This window comes from Neopsephotus bourkii, unplaced genomic scaffold (genome assembly GCF_033783945.1).
Source record: "Neopsephotus bourkii isolate Nb327-2 ecotype Australia unplaced genomic scaffold, CSIRO-AGI_Nbou_v1 NB_1328, whole genome shotgun sequence".
Classification (NCBI taxonomy): domain Eukaryota; kingdom Metazoa; phylum Chordata; class Aves; order Psittaciformes; family Psittacidae; genus Neopsephotus; species Neopsephotus bourkii.
Genome location: NW_026901808.1, coordinates 2,916,626 through 2,942,203, shown reverse-complemented (window position 1 = coordinate 2,942,203; position 25,578 = coordinate 2,916,626). Strand labels below are relative to the sequence as shown.

At 40.3% G+C, this 25,578-nt stretch overlaps 1 protein-coding gene across 2 annotated transcripts in view; it reads right to left on the bottom strand.

Moving 5' to 3' along the window:
- The window catches only part of RELN (reelin), a 290,067-nt gene that overhangs the window by 233,211 nt on the left and 31,278 nt on the right, over positions 1-25,578 (bottom strand). For both annotated transcript variants that reach the window (XM_061366298.1, XM_061366299.1), the window contains exon 2: positions 10,674-10,784. In XM_061366298.1, the coding sequence (XP_061222282.1) occupies positions 10,674-10,784 (111 nt within the window). The remainder of the gene's footprint in view (positions 1-10,673; positions 10,785-25,578) is intronic.

The window sequence follows — 25,578 nt, the reverse complement described above, 5'->3', positions numbered from 1 at the left end:
ATGACAGCAGGTCCAGTAGGTCACCAAAAATAATTAAACTCAAGTAGTAGATAAACTAATATAATATGAACACATATTTTGTTAAAGAAATTAAAAACCATCATTCTTTCTTATTCTCTTTCAAAAACATCATAAAATAAAGTGCAAAGTCATGCCTGGACTGACATGATCACCCTGGAATAATGGATTTCATTCAGCAATAAAATCCAGCAGAGCAGAAATGAAGAACAACCCTACCCCAAGGAGCAAGGACTTCATGTGAAGGACTGCAATTCCTCCTGGGGATTTTGTAGCAAGGATGGCTGGGCCAAAATCACTTCAGGACCAACCTGGGCTGTGGTGAGGTGATGCTCACATATGAACAAGTGCCCTTAAGTAATGTCACAATTTTCAGTCTATCTTCAATTTCTCTAACCTCAGCAATGTCCTCTAATCAGTAAATGCCTACTTTTGCCATGGCATGAACTGTGAGCATGATCCTGTGCCCATGCAAGCACATAATCCTTTCCTCTTTCCACTTACCAACACTGCTGGTGTTACCTGAGTGGGAGCAGCACAGAGGATCTCTACCCTTCCCTCTGTGCACCAGGAAAGCAGGGAGCCAGCTCTGCTCACACCACACCACACAACAACACAGCCTTGGTAGCCTTCTGCTCTAGTTCATGTATTTTAGCATCTGATGAGATGCAACCATACCAATCATTCCCTACAAACAGCAATGCACTTCCATTGGTTTATTCTTGAAAATTGGATTATTCTTTTTAGCAGACCCAGAGCAGATTTTTCTTGTGAACTATCCCCGAAAACATGCAAGTGATTATCAGTCACAACACTGACAACAGACAAGCAAACAGTGAAATCAACTGGCAGGACAGGTGATGATCATGATCTTAACAGAGGGCTCTTGAGCTCCATTTTCTTGTAAGGCTGATTTTTCACTACATATAATCAACTCCACTTTGAAATACAACAAATTGGCAGATATGGGGGAAGCAGTCTGATCCCAACATTTGTTTGTCATAATACACCAGAAATTAGTTTACAAACTTGTCTTCCAAATTACAATAATAACCATTTCCCAATATCATTCCACATTTGCAAGAGGCTTCAATACATCCTAATTGATGAAGTCCAAGAGCCCAGTAATTTCAGCTTGAATATGCGCTCACATCCTGATAAACACAAAACTGAGGGAAAACAATGAGCCTGGCACAACGGGAAAGTTGGGCAGAAGGGGTTCTGAGTGACTGTCACATCATACATAACACATGACAATCAGGCACCACAGAAACAGGCCTGAGACAAGAAGCAACACAGGCAGGCACATTTGCAGTTTGAAGTTCATGCAGCCATGGGAACATTTGCTTAATATATTCTTGAGGCATACACACACAAAATGCAATTTTAAGATGACCCTAAATTTATAGTTTATGGCTCTTTTTTACCTATTTTATTAAAGATTCCTCTATTACTACGAATTACCATGAAGCTTTGGGCTCGTAATCCAGCTGAATGTAGCTCTCAAAGCCTGATGACAACACCTTTTAGAGGGGCAGCTTGAGACCATTTCCTCTCATTCTATCATTTGTTACTTGAAGGAAGAGACTGACATCCACCTTGCTACAACCTCCTTTCAGGTAGTTGTAGAAAACAAAAAAGTCTCTTTTGTGCCTCCTTATCTCCAGGCTTTAAAACCCCAGTTCCCTCAGCCATTCCTCATAAGACTTGCTCCAGGCTTCACCAGCTTTGTTGACCTTCACTGGACAAGCTCCAGCATCTCAACGTCTCTCGTGTAGTGAGGAACCCAAAGCTGAACGCAGTATTCAAGGTGCAGGCTCACTAGTGCCAAATACAGGGTATGATCACTGCCCTAGTGATAGTCCACATGATAATAGCTGGCCACACTACTGCTGATACAGGTCAGGATGCTCCTGGCCTTCTGGCCAGCTGCTGACTAACACTCAGAGATCCTTTTCCACCATGCAGCATTTCTATTTTTCACGAAAAGGAAAAAATTGGAATATGCTGGTTAAGAGCATTCAAAATGCAGCAGTTGAACAATGTCTTTGAAGTTAGGATGAAAAAAGAAGAGTGAGGAACAAATACTTATGTCTATATATATACAGGATATATATACAGGGTTGTGCGTATCTATCTATATAAACATTGGAACTAGATGATCTTAAGGTCCTTTCCAAGCCTAGCTATTCTATGATTATTTTCAATTGTTGAAAGGACCTATGACTTGCACACTTCAAAAGGCATTATTAGTTGAATTCAATAAGTACTAGTATAGATAAAAATCACCAATCTGTCACAATTATTTTTGATCTCTTGATATATTTTTAATGAAATCCATACTTTATTGATATCAGGATCTTCTCAGAGGTAGGAGGTAGCAAAAAAACTGATCTGATCACAAACTTTCACTTTTTTTTTTTTTTTTACTACATACATAGAATCATAGAATCAATAGTTAGAGTTGGAAAGGACCTTAAGAGCATCTAGCTCCAACCCCCCTGCCATGGGCAGGGACACCTCACACTAAACGATGCCACCCAAGGCTTCATCCAACCTGGTCTTGAACACTGCCAGGAATGGAGCATTTAGCACTTCACTGGGCAACCCATTCCAGTGCCTCACCACCCTAACTGGAAAGAATTTCCTCCTTTTATTCAATCTAAACTTCCCCTGTTTAAGTTTTAACCCATTACCCCTTGTCCTATCACTACAGTCCCTAATGAAGAGTCCCTCCCTAGCATCCCTATAGCCCCCTTCAGATACTGGAAGGCTGCTCTGAGGTCTCCACGCAGCCTTCTCTTCTCCAGGCTGAACAGCCCCAACTTTCTCAGCCTCTCTTCATATGGGAAGTGCTCCAGTCCCCTGATCATCCTCGTGGCCCTCCTCTGGACTTGTTCCAACAGTTCCATGTCCTTTTTATGTTGAGGCCACCAGAACTGCACACAATACTCTATACATGTTTTTAAAAATTAAAATGAAATTTAAAAAAGTCACATTAAAATTCAGTGATGCTCTAACTTTTTCCCATAGCATTTTCTGGCCACTCAAGGGGAAAAAAGAACAGATCTGTATAAGACCTGAGACAACATCACTACTGAATAAATGTTGTTAAATTGGACCAATATTGGCTCTGACACTTCAATTAGCACTTTGGTTCTGGCAATTTAAAACTATCTCTAAAGGCATTTTCTTGTTTGGTAACTCCAGGGGGCCCTTTACAAGCACTGGTGCACTGGAAAATATTCACTGTGTCTCCAGTGCAGTGACTGCCTCTCATCTCTGTAAAGCAGCAAGTGCTGTTTATAGTATTAACCACTCATCTGCACCCACTATTCAAAGCTAACAAATGCAGGCAATATTACATGTGCCACACTTCTAAAGAGATTCCATCACCTTTTCAACACTGACCACACAGACACTAGCAGGAGCTACAGATATATTTGAAAGGTTAAAAGCTTGAATTATTTTACTGTCATGCTCATAACGCTCCAAAGGCATTTGAAATAAATTATGAAGCAGATACCATTGCTCACTTTTATGAATGCTACATTACAGAGTAGCTCAGGGATCTCAGCAGATTAGTCACAACTGGATTTTGATGTCCAAAAGCTGCTGTTGCCATGGCAGGGGGTAAACCCCAACAAGAGTACTTGCAGAAATGGATGAGAGCATTCGGTGTAATGGGACTTGGTCAAACTAGAATGAAACTAGGCCAGTTGAAGTATTTTCTGTGTAGGCTCCCTCTCTGGCTGGAGTGTTCCTCCAACTTCGGGGCATTGCTTACCCAGTAACATGTTGGGAATTTTCCTCCTCAGCAGTTAAAACACTTGCAGACACAATTCCTTGTTGGGTAAGCACGGCTAGTTACTGCCTATGCCTTGATAATGAGTATATGTTCTGTTAATAAAGCTTAAACCCTTTCCATAAGGCACATATGATAGTCAACCACTTGTAGGAATGGTCAATTTTTGGCTATTTAAAGACATTTAAGTAGTAATTAAACATTGTGACACACAAACTTTGAAAGTTTTATCATCATTCTGGTTTCATTACAAACCATTTGTGGGGGGAAGTATCTTAAAACTAAACTCACATGTAAACTTTCTTGACCAATGTCAGTTTGGCACCAACTCACTATTTAATTGACTGTTAACAAATTCTCCAAGATATGACTGCTACACAGATATTTTATCTTCCTGTTAATTGGTAATTATGCATTGGCAGGAAAAACAGTTTTTCTTTCCAATTATTCCAGAACTCAGTGATTACTTAAACTTTGCTAATTAGCAGCAGAGGGCTGGTACATCTTCTGGGCAAATTGTATTTGATAATCCCTATTAAAATATACATGGCAGTAGTTGACTTGTAACAAACAACACAGAAAAAAAGTGGCAGTTCAAAGGGTATTAGATACAGCACAAGGCAAATGGGGGCCTATTAAAATTTCCCCAACTGTTCTAATGAGAATGCCAAGGGTCATTTTTTCCTAGTTTACCATCTGTTTGGTTTCTGGCAAATATCTCCGGTGTGAAGGGAGCGTTCTGGAGCCCATTTGGCTTGTCACAAAGTAAACCAGGGATCTACAGCAATTTCAGTAAGTTACAAAACTGTACTTCAAGAGCAGTAGCATGTACAGAGCTGAAAACTTTTTCTTCTAAGAAGTGGCATTTACTGATTATTCCTTACTTTTAAACCTGTGAACAAGCATGGAGAGGCAAAGACTGAGCAGGGGGGATCAGCTTTATAGATTCACCTAACAAGAGAAATCCCACAGTTGGCCTTTTTCCATCTCACAGTGTTAGTGGGGGATATTTTCCTTTATCTGTCAAAATCTGAAAGCAAAACACTGCCCCAAAGCTATCAGTGTTTGAGCATAAACTGATGCCAAAACCAAGCCTCTGAAAGCTCAGAACCACACATCCCATCCAGGAGCAGCAGGATCCTTGGATGCCTCCATGACTCAGCCTGGACCAATGCACTGGCAGAGGGGGGGAGCACAACCAGATCATTTTCTGTGGTACTCTTTTGGAATCTACACTTCAGCCACCCTCTTTGTCCTTCTTCTTGAGATGAAACCATCAGCATCACCAGTAACATCCACCTATAGTCACTCTGACCCAACACTGCTCATGACCTGTGAGCCAAAGGGGAATATGGGACCAGGAAACTACTTTTATCCTTCTCCCCAGTTCCTAAATCATACAGAGCCACATCAAAATGATCCTTCATCTATAAACTGAAAACTGGTTTTGGTTTTGGTCTGCTCTGCAAACACGTATGTAACCAATATACCAAGCAGAGGATTATGGAAAGGCTGCCTTAACCCTGTCAAAAGGCAATAGAATAATTTTAAAAGAAATTATTTCTGGTGATTGAGCCTCACAGGATTTCTTCTGGGATATTAATTATTCACCATATTTTAAGGAATATTTGTAACTTTTCATTAAAAAATAATATTCCACAAACTCAATGTATTACTTACAGTAGGTGTGATCAACTTCATGGTATAGAAACAAAGCATTGCAAAAAAAGAAAGACTGCATGATGATCTTTCATAGTCTATATTTTGCTTTCTAGCAGACGCACTTCCCGTGATCAGGCACTAAAAAGTTTCCAGGTAACAACAATCTCACAGCTTCTTAAAGTAGCCCACAGCATTAAACAAAACTTAAAATTCAGCAGCAGTTTATGACACTGCAGCTGAAAAGATACATCTGTTTTAAAAGATAGGAAATTGCACACTGTATAAACCCACAGAAAAAATAAACCAAGAATTTTCTGTTAGCCAATTAGGCCTGTGGCTACGCTGTCCAATGTAATGAGAGTTTTGAACTTTCTAAAGGGCCGTTTCAGTTCAGGTTGAAAGGTTAAAACATATATAAATGTTATCAAATTAATTTATTCCACATTTATTAAAAGCTAAACATCAGTGTAATAATTATGATTTTGCATGAAATTGGGTTTCTGGGGGGCTTACCTCTAAAGGTTTACCTTTTCTACCACAGTTTGTAAGAAGCTAATTACAACAATCTTAAAATTTAATGAATTTGTCTTGTGTGAATGATTTGAAAATCTAAATGGAAAACAGAAAGCTTTTGGAAGAACCCAAAAGTGCTGAGATGTGGTGTGACTGGCAGGTCAAAGGCAAGCTTTGATGTGCACAGCCCAGCACGCCTGCCTGCTCAACCAGTCTGTCAGCCAGGACTACCCTGTGTAATGAGACAGATTCAGGTCCTCAGCACACAGCCCTCCTTATAACTGCTGAGGGTTTATGCTGCAATCTTCTCCTTTGATTGTAGAAATGATACTGTGTTCCTTACTTTCCAGTGCACATGGCTTTGGAGGAGCTGAGCTGTATTTTGGTAGTTATCCCATGTTACAGACCCGTATCCCTACCACCCACCAAACCCATCTAACTAATCTCATTTGCAAGTAATGATTTCCATCAAACCCACCACCACATTTGTAGATTTCTAATATGTTTTTTAGTACTCCTGTCTCCCACTTTCCTCTTATATATCTGGAATAAATGAAGCAGTGAGAGCCCTAAGCTCCTGTATAGATATGATGGCTATGAGGGATGGAGAGATCCATCAGGAGCCCAACACATATCTCCAGGGAGAGATAGGGTGTGAATGACACTGAGGGGTTAAATGTGGCTTGAAAAAGGGGACGTGAAGAGCAGGACTGCTGTAAAGCCTTCAGCAGGCAACACTGAAGGACATGAAAATGGTCCTAGGCACACACCACACTGATAACAACAGGATTGTGGAAATGATATTGGAGATACCTGGAAGATGTATCTGTTCTATCAAGTCATCCAATGAAAAAAGACACACTATTCTTAAAAGTCAGATTTAAGGTTCATTTCTTTGCTAAAGGATCCTCATGGTGCGGTTAGTGAAGTTTCAAGTACATATTTATGTTTTATCCCAGATCTAGCTTTAAAATTATAGTCTTAGTTTTACCTTAATCTGAACCCAAACAATGGTTCAGATTGGGAAAAATCATTAATATTTACGACCACTGTTAACTTTTACCCCCAAAAGCTCAAACATCTCTCTCTAAACCGGTTGTTAGAAGGGATCCCAAATAAAAAATTCAGCAAGTTTCATGTCAGTAATCCCACAGAGAAAAACAGGAACTATTTCTTTGGCTATGTAATACACACTGAAAAAAGAAAAAAAAAAAAAAACAGAACTCTAAGAATTAACTCTATTAACACTAACATTTTTTATCTTTTTTTCTTCAAAGCTTCTTGATATGGTGTCCTGGGTTCAGCAGCAGCAGTCATTTTTCTCCTTCTTAGTAGCTGGTGCAGTGCTGTGTTTTTGGCATTCAGCCTGGGAACAGCGCTGATAACACCGATGTTTGTAGTTGCTGCTCAGTAATGTTTACTCTGACCAAGGACTTTCTGACTCTCATGCTCTGCCAGGGAGGAGGAGAAGCCAGGAGGAAGCAGAGACAGGACACCTGACCCAAACTGACCAAAGAGGTATTCCATACCACAGCACGTCATGTCCACTATATAAACTGGAGGCAGTTACCTGGAAGGGTGAGATCACTGCTCGGGTCTGGCTGGGTATTGATCGGCGGGTGGTGAGCAGTTGTAGTCTCTTCCCTTGTTATTTCCCTTATCATTATTATTATTGGTGGTAGCAGCAGTGGTTTGTGTTATCCCTTGGTTACTGGACTGTTCTCATCTCAACCCGTGTGAGTTGCATTCTTTCGATTCTCCTCCCCATCCCTCTGGGAGCAGGGGAGAGGAAGGCGGGGGGAGTGAGTGAGCGTGGCTTAAACCACGACATATGGTTTAACTATGATAACTGACAATGATGGTGTCTCCATCAAGTGACTTCCTAAATTAGGTAATTAAAAGATAATTGTAGCCACAATACAGTAACAAAAGACAGATATATGTATACTGGGAAAATTTCATATTGTCAGGACAGACTGGAAGATTATTATAATCTAGCACGACCTCCTGTGTAACACAGACAAGAGCATTTCAATGGTAATATTGCAAGGGAGAAAAATATTCTTCCCTGCTCTGTAAGCAACCACTATCAATCCAATTTCAGACTAATGCCAGCTTTGGTCCCCTCCCCCATCTAATCTATAATAAACCACATAAATCTTTGAATTGAGGTCTCTGAACCAGACATAGTCCTTAACATTTTTAAAAAAGAATTTCCAGCAAGTTCAATCTACCCTGAACATCATGGTCACTTGATGGAAAGGAGGAGCACATTCTTTGCTAAAAATGATGACACAATAGATGGATCCAGGGTTTCTGGAGAAAGCACTTTATGTTTCCTTCAGAAAATGAAACAGCCACCTACTATTCTATTAAATAATATCTTAAATACCATGGAGACTACTTTCTTTTTCTACTGCAGATGGTAGATTTTAAAATACTTTCAATTTTTAAAACTACCAAATTGTTCAAAAAGCATATCATTCACATGTTACATGCTTTCTGGAAGAGGCCAGACTTCTTATCTCTCACTGCAAAATTAAGAAAGGAAAAGTTTATGTAGTTCTCAGTCCTGAGAGCCAACAGTACATCATGAATTGAGCATTTATATAGAATTAAGTTTAAATGCCATTGTCATTTTTCCTTCACTGTTTACTTTTAATGTGACTGCAAAGACAGTGCACCATAAAAGAGCATCAGCTCTTTTGAAACATTCATATTATTTCTCTTTTAATACATATGCAAGCTTAGAAGCTGGCAAAGAAAAACAGCAAATTGAAAGTTTATTTAAAACATTCCATAACTAACAACTATAACACAACTGACCCTATAGTTTGCCTGCAGAAATGTCATGGATGGCAGCAGTTTTAACCTGACATGAATGGAGGCATGCCCAAGACCGAGCAGCACACCTCCTCTAGGCATGATGTTTAAGGATTTGTACTGAGAAGAAAAACAACCTCCAACCACATGTGACTGCTTTCACATTTCTTTGAGCTTTTGTAATTTCCCAGACTGTAGGGTTGGATCTTCTGGTCCATAAGATGCACGTGTGACTAGTTTAGCTCTTGGCTATCTTACCAGTGACTTAATGGCCAAAGTGACACATTGAAAGCTAGAAAATGACCTCTGGCAAGTTAAAAAAGGCCACGTCTTTTTCATGTCACACATCACATGTTACTTTAACTTTGATCTCAGTGAGACACCCACTGTAACAGCCCTGTTCTAGAGATGAAAATAAAAACTTAGGAAAATAGCACAAATGGCTATTTGGGTTTTAAAATTTTCCTTGATTTCCATTCTTAAATATTTGGATGTGATTAGACATGACCTGTAGACCTTGCCCAGTGAGTTTGTAGCACAGGGCCATGATCTCCCCAATGACATGATACAAAGACCTGTTTCATGGCAAGATAACATCTTGCCAGTCAATTGACCATCCCTAGAATTTCACATTAATAAGTGCTTTCTGTCTTGCTTACTCCATCAGATCCTGTTCATTCTGTTAAGAGTATGGAGGGTAAGGAGAAACACCAGTACTGCTTCTTCCAGAAAAAAATAGACCTTTCAGTGCATTTTGCATAAGACATGAAATATCTGTGGCAACTGTGCTCTTCCCAATATCTGAGGTTGATCGGTGGTGCTATTAACAGAGGCAAAGCCCTTCTCAAATTATTCCGCAATGCAGTTTTAAATAATGTGCTATTTAGTTGCCTTCTTTCATTTTCAAGCCGGTGTATGTCTGCTTTACGACACTCACATGCCCAGGCCACTCATGCTTCATATGCATATAACAGAGATAACTATCATGAAAGATTATTATGAAGAAAGTACTGAAGTTTAATCTTAACAGGCAAATTAATGTTTAAACATGCTACTGGTACAAGTAAGTGCAGCACAGTTGATATCCCATAAAACTGGCTCCTATTTTTGCCCCTTCACCCGAGACTGCTATTTAGGGGTCACTAAGTTTCTCCAATTAAAGGAATGCAATTTTTACAATTATTTGTAAAGATATAAAAAAATAATACCAAATAATGAACTGAAGTAGGCATAGCTGTAAATTACTTGCACAGATTTAGGAGAGATTATTCAAAAGTGCTTGTCCTTAGCACAGCTGGCTTGGCTCCTGCTGCTGAATGCTACAGCATAACTTGCAGTATAGAATAATTCTTCAAAACCTTTCCTACCCCAGTTCCAGTTTTCATACAAGGAAAATAATTGGTTACATAAAGTACCTTGACCAGTATTCTGGTTTTAAGGAAGACACTATTGTTAAGTGAATGGAAAAAGTAGGTTGATGTAAGCTTAAAAGAATCAGTTTTCCAGACCAAGAATAGTTACAGGCTTTGGGCTAAATGCTTTAGTTTATACAAAATGTCACACCATTTAGAAATGGCTATTTTAGACAGTTTAGCTGCTGAGGCTTTACTCTCCTAAAATTCATATAATTCAGTGTACTAGTACTAGGGCTGGCCAAAACCAAAGAAAGTGGATGAAGAAATAAAAGCTGTTGAAAAGCCATAATTTCTGTATATCATTGACTCCCACTGACTTCTTGCTGATTACTCAGTCTAAATTAACCTGTTTCTGCAAGTAAGTTGTCATTGATGTCCTCTGTACAACCAAGTATTCATTATCCTGGTTTGTTTAATGTAAATTACATTGGACTTACCAAATCCAAAAGCACTGGAGCCGCCAACACTCTGGGAAGCCTGAACACTGGTAGAGGTGTAGAGCCCAGTTACCAGTAAGCCATCAAAGAAGGTACTTGTCGAAATAGTCACTGAAAGAGAGAAACAAAATATGAGTAATTATTTATAGGTAGTACTGATAAGTACTTACAAGTACATATAAGTACGTACATTCTGTTAGTAGACTGTTGCCCTTGAATGAGATTTCATCATTCAGTACAGTGAATTAATCTGAATTCCCCCAATACTTATGAAATTTCAGTGACATTAAACGACAGGGATTGCTGATAAACTCTGATGTCTCCCTTAAACCATGTTCCACCTCCCCATATTGCTCTCTCTCACTGGGAACACCATGGGAACATCACAGTGACTGGCCATGAAACTGAAGCAAAGTACTGTGGGGTGACTACTAGTCCATTCACTGATGATGCACATTCAACAGCGGAACAGTTGGTTTTGGTTGTTTTTAAATCCAAACAGTCATTTAGTGTTTCCCCTAGGGTACATGTTGGCTTAAACTTACTGCTAAATTTCTAAAGTACATAGAAAAATTGACAGCAGCTTAATTTGTTCTGAGCAGAGGAGCAGTATTTACCACATTTAATCTTCAATGTCTTATATTTAATTATCTTCCTTTCTTTGATTATTCAATAGTATACTGAATAATTCCTCAATCCAACATTTCTGCTCCCATGATTCAAAATTTCAGATTTTGTAATACACGCTTCCCTGAATGCAGATGCTGGTTCAGAGCCATACGATCAGTTTTTAAGAGGTCACTTCTGATATATATTTTAAAAGAACAGAAAAAGAGACTAGATTTTTAAAAATAGAGGAAGCATTATAAAGAGAAAACAAAAAATCAAATAAGCAAACAAAGAATTTTCCCTGAATTTGATTATGAAGTGGCAAATAATTCAGAACCTTTTCTTCCCTTTGTGCCTTTAAACCAACAAAGAAGCAAAACATATGTTGAAAAAATATGCCTGTGCATTATTTTTGAAGACTTGGCAAAACAATCAGTGAAAAGCATTGACAGAAGGGCACCGGGCCAGTACTTTGCTGCCATTTTGTTTCCCTGTGGGGAAGCATCTTATTCTTTACCGAATAGGATATAATGCAAAATCCTACTGTGAACAGGTGACCAGTTTCTCTGTGGGAAAGAAGTGATATTTTACAATGCCTGTATTTGATTTTGGACATATTTGTGTGATTGTCAACCCCCATTTTACATAAGTATGTAATAGGTCATTTCTTATTGTTGAAAGAATTTCCAACACAGTACGGCTCCCTCATTAAACCTCCGGGAAACTGCACAACGCCTCTAGCACATTTGTTAAAAACAGAGTATTAGGCTGTTATTACACACGTGTCAAACGTTTCAGAATAATTTAATAGTTCTTCAAAAGGAAAAAAATTAATCATGACATTCTCAGTGATGACTTTTCTCTTTACCCACTGATGAAATACATCAAATTCCCATAAAATGAAAGAAAACAAACACCATGCCAAGTTAATGACCAAGAACAGGAAAACTATGCTAATACACAGCTGAGCAACAGGACCATGATTTTGTGTAGGGACCAGCACTTCTTACTGAGGACTTTCAGCTTGCCCTTCCAAGAACAACAAGAAGATTCCTCTGAGATCCTCTCCCCCAGGCTTTCTTTCTGCCTTTACACTGTCTCATGCCATATGTTGTTGATGCCAAATATCTGGCACTTCAGGAGCAAGACTAATGCCAAGACCCAGCTGAACCTTGGAAAACATCTGGAAGGGCACAGAGCACCCAGGCCTCAGCACACAAGTGAGACTCTGGCACAGACCCACCACCCCATGGTGCCCCATGTGCAACACAGCAATGAGTATCACCTACAAGTCCAACCAGTCTCTACTCCATCCTCCACAATACACTTGCTTAGGAGGACAATCTGGGTAACTGAAGAAGAGAGAAGTCCTTCCTGTCACTGGGGACTGCCTCAGTGGGCAGGGGAATGCCACCCCCCAAAGAGCAGCACCCCATGCCAGCCATCAAGGATGCAGAGCCCTGTCTTGTCTCACCCCTCACAGCAGGGATGGGAAGGAAGCTTGTGAGAGTGCATAAGAGCCTGTGAGAGCAGGTAGCCCGTGGTGTAGACATGGGTAGGAAACCCTCAGTTGCCTTGAAATAGCCCAGTGAGAAGTTCTGAGAACATTTTCCTGGAAAAAAGCAGTAGGGCTGCACTAAGAACAGCTACTGATCAGGCAACAGCACACTGCAAATATTAGAGGCAAAGCTGGTAACAGCTACTTTAAAAGTTATCCAGCATTTCCTTCTATTTTTAGTTCCTGAGATCTCCGCCAATTTTTACCCTTGTGGGGTTTTTGGGGTCTTTTCTTTTTCCTCATGGTGTCTGCCTCAGAACACGTGAATTATTTAAGGGAGAAAGAATTTCAGTCAAAACAGTTCATTCATTTCTGAGATGAAGTTAGAGGAAAATGTTGTGCTGCCCTGGCTGAAAAATTCCAGTGCCCTTTGCTTTCAGCAGCTCTTCCAATCTGAAGTGTGAAAGCTGTCCTCCATTAGGACAAATCATATATTCCATATATATACACACATAAATACACACACATACATATGAACAAACATACCACAACCCCAAACCAGCTCACACATGCTCAGTAGAGACATTTTCATTCTTAGCATCTAAATATTTCTGGAGATCTGTCCTCATTTGGCACTCCGAGAGCACTCGCTGACTAATAGCGCTCGCTGAAAAAAGTCCCATGAAATACATTTCTGTCCAGCTATATTGCTTTGTTGGAGCAGAAGTGCTTTGTGGAGATATCATTTCCTATTATGTTTTGATCTGGGAAGTTTCTCAGTGTTTTAAAGCAAAATGTCATGTCTGCTGGTTGGAAAGAAAGGTGCAGAAGAAGGGATCTTTATCAGAAGTCTAAGCCTTCTGATGAGAAAACATCAATTCAGCAGAATCTCACTTCTCCAAAAGCTGAAAAATGTGCAAAATGTCACAAAAATGAAGTTGCTCCTAAAGTTTGACTAAAACCATCCCCAATAACTTAAACTTAGGAGATACAAAAGCAGACCTGAGAGCAAGAGGATAGTGAGCACACTAAGATGGAGAAAGTGGTAACATTGAAGAAGTGTAGGGAATAGGAAGAGGAGACTTTTTGGACAAAAAACAGGCAGCGATGGGAAAATTGTCCATGGCTGGGCAAAATAGAAGAGATGACAAAAAAACTCGGAAACCCTAGAGATGTTCAGTATGAGCCACATAGTGACGAGAGGGAGAGACCTGGTGCAAAACCACCTGCAAAAGCCATAGTGAATTGTGGGTCAGCTTCACAATGCTGGTCAATCCACTACATCAAGCTGCTATGCAGTTTTTACTCCATCTTCTCAATCAAGTGAACGGCATTTGCATGATGGGTATAAAACCTTCCTGCCCATGAATCACATGGTCAGGAATACATTGGTTAGGTGGATAACTTCAGTTTATATTGTAAAAGCCAAGGAAATGGGTTCATCAAAAAAGGTCGTATCAGGGCTGGAAAATACCATAGAAGTAGCCTCCAGTGCTGCTTTGCCCTACCCTTTTTTCTGTGCAATGATTGTGGTCACAAAAGACCGTATTTCTGAGAATCATGAGGCCCTCAGTTCAATTTTCCATGCTCAGCACATACATACTGCTGTGCTGGCCTACGTTTGCTATAGAGACCAGCTAACTGAGCACACAGACTGATCTCATCCTGCCAATGTCACACAACTCTGGGGAGTTTGGAGGTGTTACTTCCTTGGGAATGGAGGGGATGAGGCAGCCTCTCTCAGGAGACACCTCACACTTCCCACGACAGGTTTCTGCAAGAGCCCTGGATTTGGTCCCTCCTGTGGGATGAAGAACAGCGGTGCCTCCAGCAATGCTGGGAGCCAACATGTCTTGAGGAGGAAGCAGGTCAGGAAGAAAGATACTGGCAAAAATGCTGCTTAAATTATACTACAGGTGGAGGTAGCAGCATGACAGGAAAGACAAAGGGGGTTTTAAACTCTAGTTAAATTCAGATATTGCTAAGAAACTAATGGTATTCTTATGAACATAATTTTCACTGTTTCCAGTGTTATATGCTACACATACTGTATAGTATTGTAGAAGTCTTTTCATCTGTGTAATTAATTACATAAAAATCGCCTTACATTCTCTTGATGGACAGACAGTCTCTTGATTGTCTCTGAAAAGAGAGCTGCATTTTGACTGGTACTCAAAATACTCGAAGTACAGCCCATGTGTCTAAATTGCAAAGGCAGAGAAACTGCCAGGTGGAGGAAGGGGATCATCTCAGGAGATAACTGCCACAGACAGAGGAGAGATTCAGAACAGCCCTGCAGAGAAGGACTTGGGGGTGCTGGTCGAAGAGAAACTGAACATGAGCCAGCTTCAGTGTGCGCTCGCAACCCAGAAAGCCAGCCGTATCCTGGGCTGCATCAAAAGGAGCATGACCAGCAGGTCGAAGGAGGTGATCCTGCTCCTCTGCTCTGCTCTCATGAGACCTCAACTGGAGTATTGTGTGCAGTTCTGGTGTCCTCAACATAAAAAGGACATGGAACTGTTGGAACAAGTCCAGAGGATGGCCACAAGGATGATCAGGGGACTGGAGCACCTCCCGTATGAAGATAGGCTGAGAAAGTTGGGGCTGTTCAGCCTGAAGAAGAGAAGGCTGCATGGAGACCTCATAGCAGCCTTCCAGTACCTGAAGGGGGGCCTATAGGGATGCTGGGGAGGGACTCTTCATTAGGGACTGTAGTGATAGGACAAGGGATAATGGGTTAAAACTTGAACAGGAAAGTTTAGGTTGGATATAAGGAAGAAATTCTTTACTGTAAGGGTGGTGAGGCACTGGAATAGGTTGCCCAGGGAGGTTCTGAATGCTCCATCCCTGATGGTGTTCAAAGCCAGGTTGGACAGAGCCTTGGGTGACATGGTCTAGTGTGAGGTCTTCCTGCCCATGGCAGGGGGGTTGGAGCTAGATGCTCTTAAGGTCCTTTCCAACCGCAATTATTCTATGATTCTATGACAGGTCTTACCAAATTTAGCTGCTCTTTAGCATTAGCTAAATGTCACTAAGAGGACTGATAGATATACAGAAATTCCAGACTTTGCAGCTGCTATTTAGGACAGTCAAAGAGTTAAAAAACTTTAAGGCAAGGAAAACTACAAGATGTGGACATACATGTATAACACAGTGTGAGTGGAGATTTAACAAAGCTCAAGAAAAATTAATAAAGACAAAAATCACTGAAGCCCTGTCTACTGTTTATGTGAGTAAAGACACACAGCTGCAGTGTGAATCTGCACTTTTGTATACCATGAAGAAAACAGAAAAGAATTTTGATATGTGACATGAGATCACCACAGACTTCCTAAAAATGAGACTTCCTTGCATCAAAGCAAGGACAGACATTTCGTGGGTTCTTCTCAAGGTCAGAGCCAGTTCCTAGCAATACTGTAATATTGCATCATTGCACACCTGAGGTATGGCTAGAAACCAGTTGGTTTTGGTTACTTTTGCTTGATGCCTCAAAAAAATGTATCAGCCTCAAAGTAACACAAGTCAGGTGCACAATGGCATTGTCCAGAGAGGCCTCTGTCCCTTCACAGTTCTGTGGCTTTGAAAGGAGACTGCAAAAAGGAATGCAGATTAACATAAAATACAGCAAAGAGTGTCAACATCACACTACATTCAGTGCCAAGCAGAGCTTTCCACTCCCTAAACCAGCTAGTATTAGGAATGTGCCATGGCTATCTGCACCTCAGGATCACTTGGCCAACATGGCCTGATCAGAACACCACACTGGGTTGCTCCTGCTTCAGATTTTCCCTCTCTGGCTTTGTTCGTAACAACTTTAATACTAGAAATGAGGTGGAGCCCCCAGAGTGGATTTCTGGACTCATTATCTGCAATCCCAGCAATCTGGGAAAGGTTTGTGCTAAAGATGAATCAACACAGGGAAGAAGTTCTTTGTCCCTTCCCAAGCTGGTCCCCTCTTTTAGGTAATGGTGCCTTTATGCTACCATCATGTAACGCCAAACCCAAGTGGCACAAGTGTGAACCCATCCTGCCATGTAGTGCTGTCTTAAAAGGCACAGATAATACTACACCCAAACCCTTAAAATACCACATAACCCCTGAAATGTCAACTACAGATTAAATTGCTAGTAATAAGAGAATAACCTCTTATGTCTTATTTAAAGGTACACTGTTCAGACACCACAGTGATAGGCAACCTATAAATACTGAGGTAGAGTTTTAGAGGTATGCATTCAAAATAGCATGCTGATCTATGTAAGTCAATGGTGGAGTATGCATTGTTCCAAAAATCCAACAACTCTAGAATTAATTGCACTCAGTACCTTATTAGCAAAAAAGGAGGAATTAAAAAAAAACAAACCAACAAACCACCAAGTGACACATATGTTGACATTAAACTGACTATTACTGCTCACAGAAATACTTTGCTTTCAAAAGAAACCAAAATCCAGGAATTTCAAACATGAATGCCAGGCAGATACCCAAGAACAGTGTGAATCACAGGTCTACTACACCTGTCATCCTAAATCCAACCACAGAACTGTACCAACTACTAGGAAGAAAACCAACTCCATCCCACATGAAATCAGGACAACACCTCCTCAGGAAAATCAAAGGCAGGAAACCCATGGGATTCTTATTCATATTGGTATCGATTTTCCCCAGGTATGTGGGAGATAACAAAAGAGAAGGACATTTCAGCATGGTTAACTAAACAGACATGGGTGAGGGACAACACTCTTACAACTGAAAGCATTTTCACTTAAGCAGTTGTTTTCTAAACTCAGCACACCAGTTAATGTTTCTTAAAGGTGGGCAGAAGATGCCCTGAATAGGACCATCTCTAACGTGTGATGCCTTCACCAATAACTCCAGTTACCAATAGCTCTTGGGAAGAGGGTAGTAAAAATGCACAAGTTTTGAACCTTGCTCTCCGAACAGCTTAAAATCAGATCTGGTAGGGCTTTGTGTTATGGTATTAGTTTCAGTGGTTCTGCCCCATGCTCCACCAAATCTCTTTGTCTCCATTGCTTTTCAGTTCCTTTCCTAAATTGGTAATGAGCAGAGAACTGAAAATAGATTGCAGATGTGTGGCAAGATGTCAGTAACATGATATACAGACATCATTTGTCATTGATGCAGAGTAGCCTATCAGCCTGTTGAAAGAACTATTTGCAGAGACACTAGTTATAACAACTTTTTGGAAGTTCATAACAAGACAGTGACAATTACATCAGCAGCAATATAAGCGATGTTTATTCTTATATTCCTAAACTACAAAGGATTGGTCGCAATTTATAAGGTAAGGCTGCATCTCACTAGAAGTGAGGAGTCCAATGACTAGGCCTGTGAACAGGCTCTGATACCTGATACACGATTCTAATATTGGACCCAGAAGCCTTTCTCATGCACCAAAATCCCTAACTTGAATGCTTCTGACCATATCCAAAGCCACCAGAAACTTGGCCATGTTGAGCAATGAGGTGCTTTGTTGCAGCTGGCATTACCAAATACATTAGCACAGCCAAGAGAACTGACAGAGAAAGGGTAAGACTGGCTGCTGGCCCAGCAGTCTGTTTCCTAACTAGCAGATGGGTAATTAAGGCTCTCACCTAGGTAAGAGGATTCAAACCTGAACTTCCCGAGGAAATATCCTAAAATATTTTAAACCCCAGTGTGTGTGTGGCCCAGCAGACATTGCATTGTGTATGGGAAAAGTGAATACCAGCTGGCACAGAGAAAGGGTTGTTCTCTATTCCCATGGCTGGGACAGCCTTCTTGGAAGGAGGAGATGGAGGTTTCAGTCAGTGGCCCAGTGAATGTGTTATTGCTATATAAAGTTCCTGAGAACGTCATATCTATTTATGTCACCCCATTTAGCCTGTAAATCTCACCATAACATTGATGTCTAAAATGGGCCAGATGAATCACACTCAAGAAATGCTTGATTCTCCTCACTGACTAGAAGGGAGCCTAGACTGTAAAATTCAGCTGTAGTTGTCAACACTGAAGATGGCCAAACTCAGATGAATCTCACCAAGAGCCACTCACAGTAACTTAATTATCCAACTTGTATTTAGATGACCAACTATCACCCACATCAGAGGGAACTGAACATGAATTAAGCTGCCGAGCACTCAGAGCTCACTGAGGATATTAGAGACAATTACTATCTTTGTCTTCTTCCTTGTGTTATGCCAAATATGTTATAAATGCTTAGCAACTTAGCAAGCACTGCTGTGGTACCAAGCTCCAAAGGATATCAGAAAGTGTCTGTTACTCCATTTGATAACTTCACAGAGCACTGAACATTAATGAAGTTTAAGCAGTAAAAATAATAATATGGATATGAAACAAAACCTGTTTGACAAAAACGTACAACAGCTATGTCTCTAAAAGTGCTGTCCAGCAGAAGCCATTGACAGTCAAAATTCAACCACTGAATTCTACTGCATACTATAGCCAAAAAAAAGAATTATCATCTAAATGCTGTTTCATATAATGATTAATGAGGATTACCATTTATAGTGCTAGTTTAAGAAGCACAGACCGAATCATGTTTGTTAAAATTCATCTCTGGGCAACAAAATATTATTATGACAGTCAGTAGCGCAACATAACAGCCAGCAACATACATTTTAATGGTACGTACACAATGGTAAGACTTAAATAATTATGAAACATTTTGCCAGTCATAGTGTATTATTTCTCTTATCTAAAGCCCCAGGAGCATATGAGAAGGGATGATGGTCATTCCTAGATCTCACCAGCTACAAAGGGTATGAAGCAAGTCTCACCACTGGTCTATGTTGGAACCATTTTGTGTCCTTATTCAGCAACCACCAATCTCCTTATTAACTTTCAAATTCAAATTTTGTCATGCTTCTATGAAATGCACCAACATAAGGTTTTTCTTAAAAACAGATTAAACGTTATTGTGATTACCTTTTTATTACTCCAAGCCTGAGAATATTGACCTTCGTTTTGAAGCCTAACCTTATTTTTCATGCCTTTCAAGTTTATGTGAGGCTGTCTGTTTGATACCCATACATGAAAATTTCATATTGTTGGCTGTGCTCTCAATAAATTATTTAGCAGGTCTGAATATTACCGCAGTGTTCAGATTTTCAGAAGAGTTTGGTAAATCCCTTTATTCTGCTGTCCTCAAAAGACAAACAGCTACTCTATACACAACTAACAATAGCATTAAAAAATAAAACGAAGGCTGGCTTGGAAGAGAGCAAGTATAATTATCTACTGGGAATTTATTATAACTCAGTAATATCTAAACATTTGCAAGAACTTTTGTGTTAATTTTAGCTGAGGAAGCATGCCAACTAAAACCAGGCTGTTGAACATGTTTACCTCAGGCTAAAAGAATACAAATCCTCATATAGACACATGAATTATGATAAGCAAATATTGTGAAGTGCATGAGTTCCAGTGATACTAGAGAATAAGGAAGCATCTGGCTGCTCCAGCTTTGGTGGGAGTACTGCTCACTGGCAAAAACTGTCTGAATGGCCAGGCCCAAAGAGCAGTGGTGAAATAAAATTCAGTTAGTGGTCAGTCACGAGTGGTGCTCCCAGGGCTCAGCACTGGGGCCAGTTCTGTTTAATATCTTTATCAATGATCTGGACAAAGGGATTGAGTGCACCCTCAGTAAATTTGCAGATGACACCAAGCTGGGAGGGAGTGTTGATCTGCTTTGAGTGTAGGAAGGCTCTGCAGAGGGATCTGGACAGTCTAGATCAACGGGCTGAGGCCAGTTGTATGAGGTTCAACAAGGCAGTCCTGCACTTGGGTCAGAACAATCCTATGCAATGCTACAGGCGTGGGGAAGAGCAGTTGGAAAGCTGCTCGGCAGCAAACGACCTGGGGGACCAGCTTGTGCCCAGGCAGCCAAGAAGGCCAAGTCCCTTCCAGCCTTATTTTCCTGACACCATACAGCTGCAGTTGCTTTTGAAGTACAAAAAACAGGGCATGCAGAGAATGAGCCCCACATTCCCTCTGCATACACTCCCATCTCTTGCAGTACACTTGCCTGTGACATATAATAGTTATTAATGAACTATTAAAGCACTTATTTAAATAATTGGGTTTGTACTTTTATAGCTTCAAGTGGCAAGAAGCACCATAATTCTATTCTATAATGTGTGAAAGTTTTTTTCCCTTTATTTTTTAAGCCCTCTTTTCTCCAAAATCTTGCATTTTCAGTAACAGCAAAACATGTTTGCTTTACCAACAGCATTCAATATCTATAGGAATATTTCATATCTCTCTCAACCATCCCTTTTCCCACTTTGAGGAAACTTACTTTAGCCTCCCATTACATGTAGAGATTTTACCTCTCTCCAATCATGTAGTTTTACTATGATTTTTTCAAACAGAAGCAACCAGATTTGCCCACAATACTGAAACCTGGGCATATCATTTAATGCACACCCAGTGGCAAAACAATGCTGCTGTTTTACTCTTTACTCCTTTCCTCCTAATTCCCTTCATTTTAACAGTAATACAGTGTTAAACATTACTACTTTAAGCAGCATGCTCTATGATGCTGTTCTACTCCTTTCCTCCTAATTCCCGTCATTTTAACAGTAACACAGTGTTAAACGTTATTACCTTAAGCAGCATGCTATATGATGCTGTTACCTTGCTGTTAAGCCCCCACGATCACTTTGACCACTCTTAACTTCAGGCATTGAGCCTTGACAATGACACTTCTTCCTCATCAGACTCAGTCCTCCCTCCTCCTTGTGTGATATAAGTCAGGTGAAAGCTGGCACAGCTCTTCAGATGATGAACAAAAGTGAGTAATAAAGTTTCTAACTCCACTTATCTTTAATACATTTGTGCTTATGTTACTTAAACCAGAGCTTAATAGGATAGCTTAATGGACCGCAGTAATAAAAGACCTTAAATAACCTGGTGTTTTGCAGTATAAATAGATGGGGCATCCAATATAGCAGCTGTGCATTGGACGTGCTGTTGGGTTATTTTAGCATCAGACTGGGAATTCAGCTGTGTGGATGTGAACAGAACATCTCCCTCCTCACCCAAACTGCTCATCTCAGAGTCCCTTCTATACAACAGATCTGCCCCGCAGAGTCTGCAGTGTCTGTGTCATGGCCTGCCCAGCCCAAAAGTAGATACCAAATCAGGTTCTGGGAGAGGTTGCTATAGCCCCTGGGGAGCAAGGGAGTGAAATGCATGAAAGTCCTGATTAGAAGAGCAAACGTAAAGAAAAAGAGTACAGAAAAATAAAGACTGAAATGCACCAAGAGTTGCTAAGAGCCACAAGCAGAAGAGGACCAAAATACACGATGCTGATTATTACAGTAACAGGGCATGAGAGTTTAAAAATGTGATTTAATTTTGCATGTATGATTCATGCAACAAAATAATTCTACTTAAGCACAGCCCCTCATTTAGTTGGTGTGGAATGCTATTAAAAAAAGCCAGACAACCCCCATCTATAAACTGGCACAAAAGTACAAAATAGCCTAGAGATTGATTGACATTCTAAGTCAGGCAGGATAGAGTAAATGAGGATTCATATGGGAAAAATATAGTAGGGTTTATACTAAATATAAAGCATTATTTATATTAAGTTCTGGCATATAAGTGATGACTGGACTGCAATAAATGGCATAATAGTATTGTTAAGGTCTAATCAAGGAAGAATTCTTATTTCCAAAGGTTTAAATCAGAACAACACGTACAAGAATCTGAGAAAAATAAGAAGAAATAATCACTAGATCCTTGGCATTTAAAACACACCTAATGAAAACTGAGTCAAAGAACTAAAATAGTGTGCTTGAGAAACAAAATTCCTAAACTAAGAGCAATATTGAAGCTCAGTGGCATCTGTTTGTCTTATCTTTATGGATAGGTGGCTAAATGGGTCAGAGGCAGAGATGGTCACCATAATACAATACGTATGGTTATCCTTTACATTGTAATTCTTTACATTGTGGTTTGTAAAGGCTAAGCACACCAAATAACCAATGGCTTCTTCACTAAGGGTATAACTGCAGATATATCATTTTATGGTGAGTGTTTGTTCTTTGTGTTAGGTTTTTATAATGCTCAACTATTGAGCAAGAAAGACCAAGGACTGGAACAGCAGGCTGTGATTAGGAAAGAGCTGGCACGGCTCTGGGGGGAAAATCCACAAGGTACCCTCTTTCTGTTTTGCTTCGGCAAAGGGCTGGAACTGAAGATGAAAAAGCTTCCTTCCAGACTCCTCTTTCTAGACATTTTCTAGCAGATGCTTTGCTACCTTTAAACGCTCACAGACATCTGAGCCCAATGTTCTGATAAAGCAACCAGCCAAGCCATCCACAAACAGAAAAAAATGACTGCAGCATGAAGACTTTTGTTGGATAAACTTGTCCTTGTCGTTTAGCTCCTTGTTAAATACTTTATACACACAGCTGATTCCCACATGGTCACTTTCTGTTCTTAAAAAAGGAACAGGATGGTTCTCATCCCTGGTGTGCACAACTATCCCAGATAATACCAGTACAAATTCCCCTAGCACATAACAGACTTCTAACAAATCAGTTCATGTCCTTTTTCCATGCTGAAATTCTTTCTGCTCCATGTATCCCAGTGAAAGAGATAAGTATTCACAGCCATGTCCCTGCTATGACTCATATCTTGTTAGAACAGAAACACGCACTTGGCTCTCTAGACGAAAAATCCCACAGCTGCCTGCCTCGGTTTGCTGCAAGCCTACGGCCCCCAGGGCTGTGCACTGTTGTGTCACAGAGGTCTTCATGTCCCACAGGACACAATTACTATGAAGTTCCTCTGGAATAAGTGATGTTCTGCATATTATTATAGGAGGGTGGCAAGGGATAAATGGTAAATACATTAACCCTATTTTTCCAATGTAGCCTTGACAGTTTTCGTGCAATTAATCAGCACAGCAACTTTATGTCATAGCGATAGTGCTCAGAGCAGATACACCTTAGGCAGAAAGGAATGAGCTGGGAGGAACAGAGCTAAGACATACCTCATATTTTAGGGCTTTGCTGTTGGGAGCATGAAACCTGTGCTCTTTGGCAGTAAAGAGTTTGAAGAGGACTGCAATAAACATCAAATGGGTAGGATATCACACAGCATGTCATAGAATCATAGAATAGTTAGGGTTGGAAAGGACCTTAAGATCATCTAGTTCAAACCCCCCTGCCATGGGCAGGGACACCTCACACTAAACCATGTCATCCAAGGCTCTGTCCAGCCTGGACTTGAGCACTGCCAGGGATGGAGCATTCACAGCTTCCCTGAGCAACCCATTCCAGTGCCTCACCACCTTTACAGTAAAGAACTTCTTCCTTATATCCAATCTAAACTTCCCCTGTTTAAGTTTGAACCCGTTACCCCTTGTCCTATCACTACAGTCCCTAATGAAGTGTACCTCCCCTGCATCCTTATAACTCCCCTTCAGATACTGGAAGGCTGCTATGAGGTCCCCAAGCAGCCTTCTCTTCTCCAGGCTGAACATCCCCAACTTTCTGTCCTGTTACTATGTAGTCAAATGCTTATTTGAGATTCAATATTTCCATTCTTTCATGTCAATTTGAAAAGTCTCAAAAAAGCATGGTTACACCATGGAAAAGTGAGCTACCTGGCAAAATTAAGATGTACAACTAACAAAGCCACTCTCAAGAGAAGAGGTTAATAACAGGAAGAACTAAATTAATTGCCACAACAACTTGTACTGGTATCCTCAACAAGAAGCCAAGCTAGCCAAGAGCCACGATAACTAGCAGATCCATGCCAAAGGAAAGAAAACCCACAAAGACATTTTTATCTTCCCAGCTTTTCTTCTTCAGTTTGACAGCAAAAATATTAACAGAAAAACCAAGAAAGCACATCTGTACAACTTCCACCACATTAGCTGAAGTAAATGCATATTCTCCTACCCAAAATCTGAAGAAACTTGGACTTTGCTAAATAAGACTCTTCCAGAAATATTAGCAAAAATTAGAGCAGTGCCAATATTGTTTGAACATGTATTATCTCAAATATGAAAAGGTAGAATAATGAAGGGATTTTAGAAGACTGAAATGCTTAAAAATTCATAAATGATAAAATATTCTTACTACGTCTATTTTTCAATGAAAATTTAATACTTTGATCTTCCCAAGTATCATTTCAGCTTAGAGTTATTGCTGCAGTACATGTTGTTGAACTGAAACAAAAAAGTGTATTTTTGATTTACAGTGATGCGCGGATTGACTCCACAACTCTTTAAAGTTGTGAAGTAGGTATGTGTTTATTCAGTACTGAGACGCACGGGGGATAATTCCTCAAAGTCATGTATACCCCAGTGTTGTTTCCCTCTACATTTACAAGGTTGCACCATACGCCTATACATATTCATGTCCTATCCCCGCTTCCTATTACAATGAGCTAGAAGGTCCTTTGCGCCTGCGCAGTGCCCCCTCTGGTCATGGACAGGGGTCTCAAGATGAAGTAAATGAGTCTTCCTCCTGTGGGTAGGGGTCTTCAAGATGAAGTAAATGACTCTTCCTCTTCTTGAACTTTTCACCTTTTAGTCTTCACATATGGCCTTAGGGTTTGGTCCCAGCCATAAACCATCGCTTCTCCTCCTGAACAGTAGATTCAGGGGTCTGCTTTTCCCTATCAATTTGAGCTTATCGGTAGAATCAGGTGTCTGCTCTTCCTTGTCAATAGAACCAAGTATCTGCTTTTCCTTATCAATAGTTAGTGCCTTTGTTCTGCTTAGTAGGCATGATAGGTACAGACAATACCTTTGCTTAA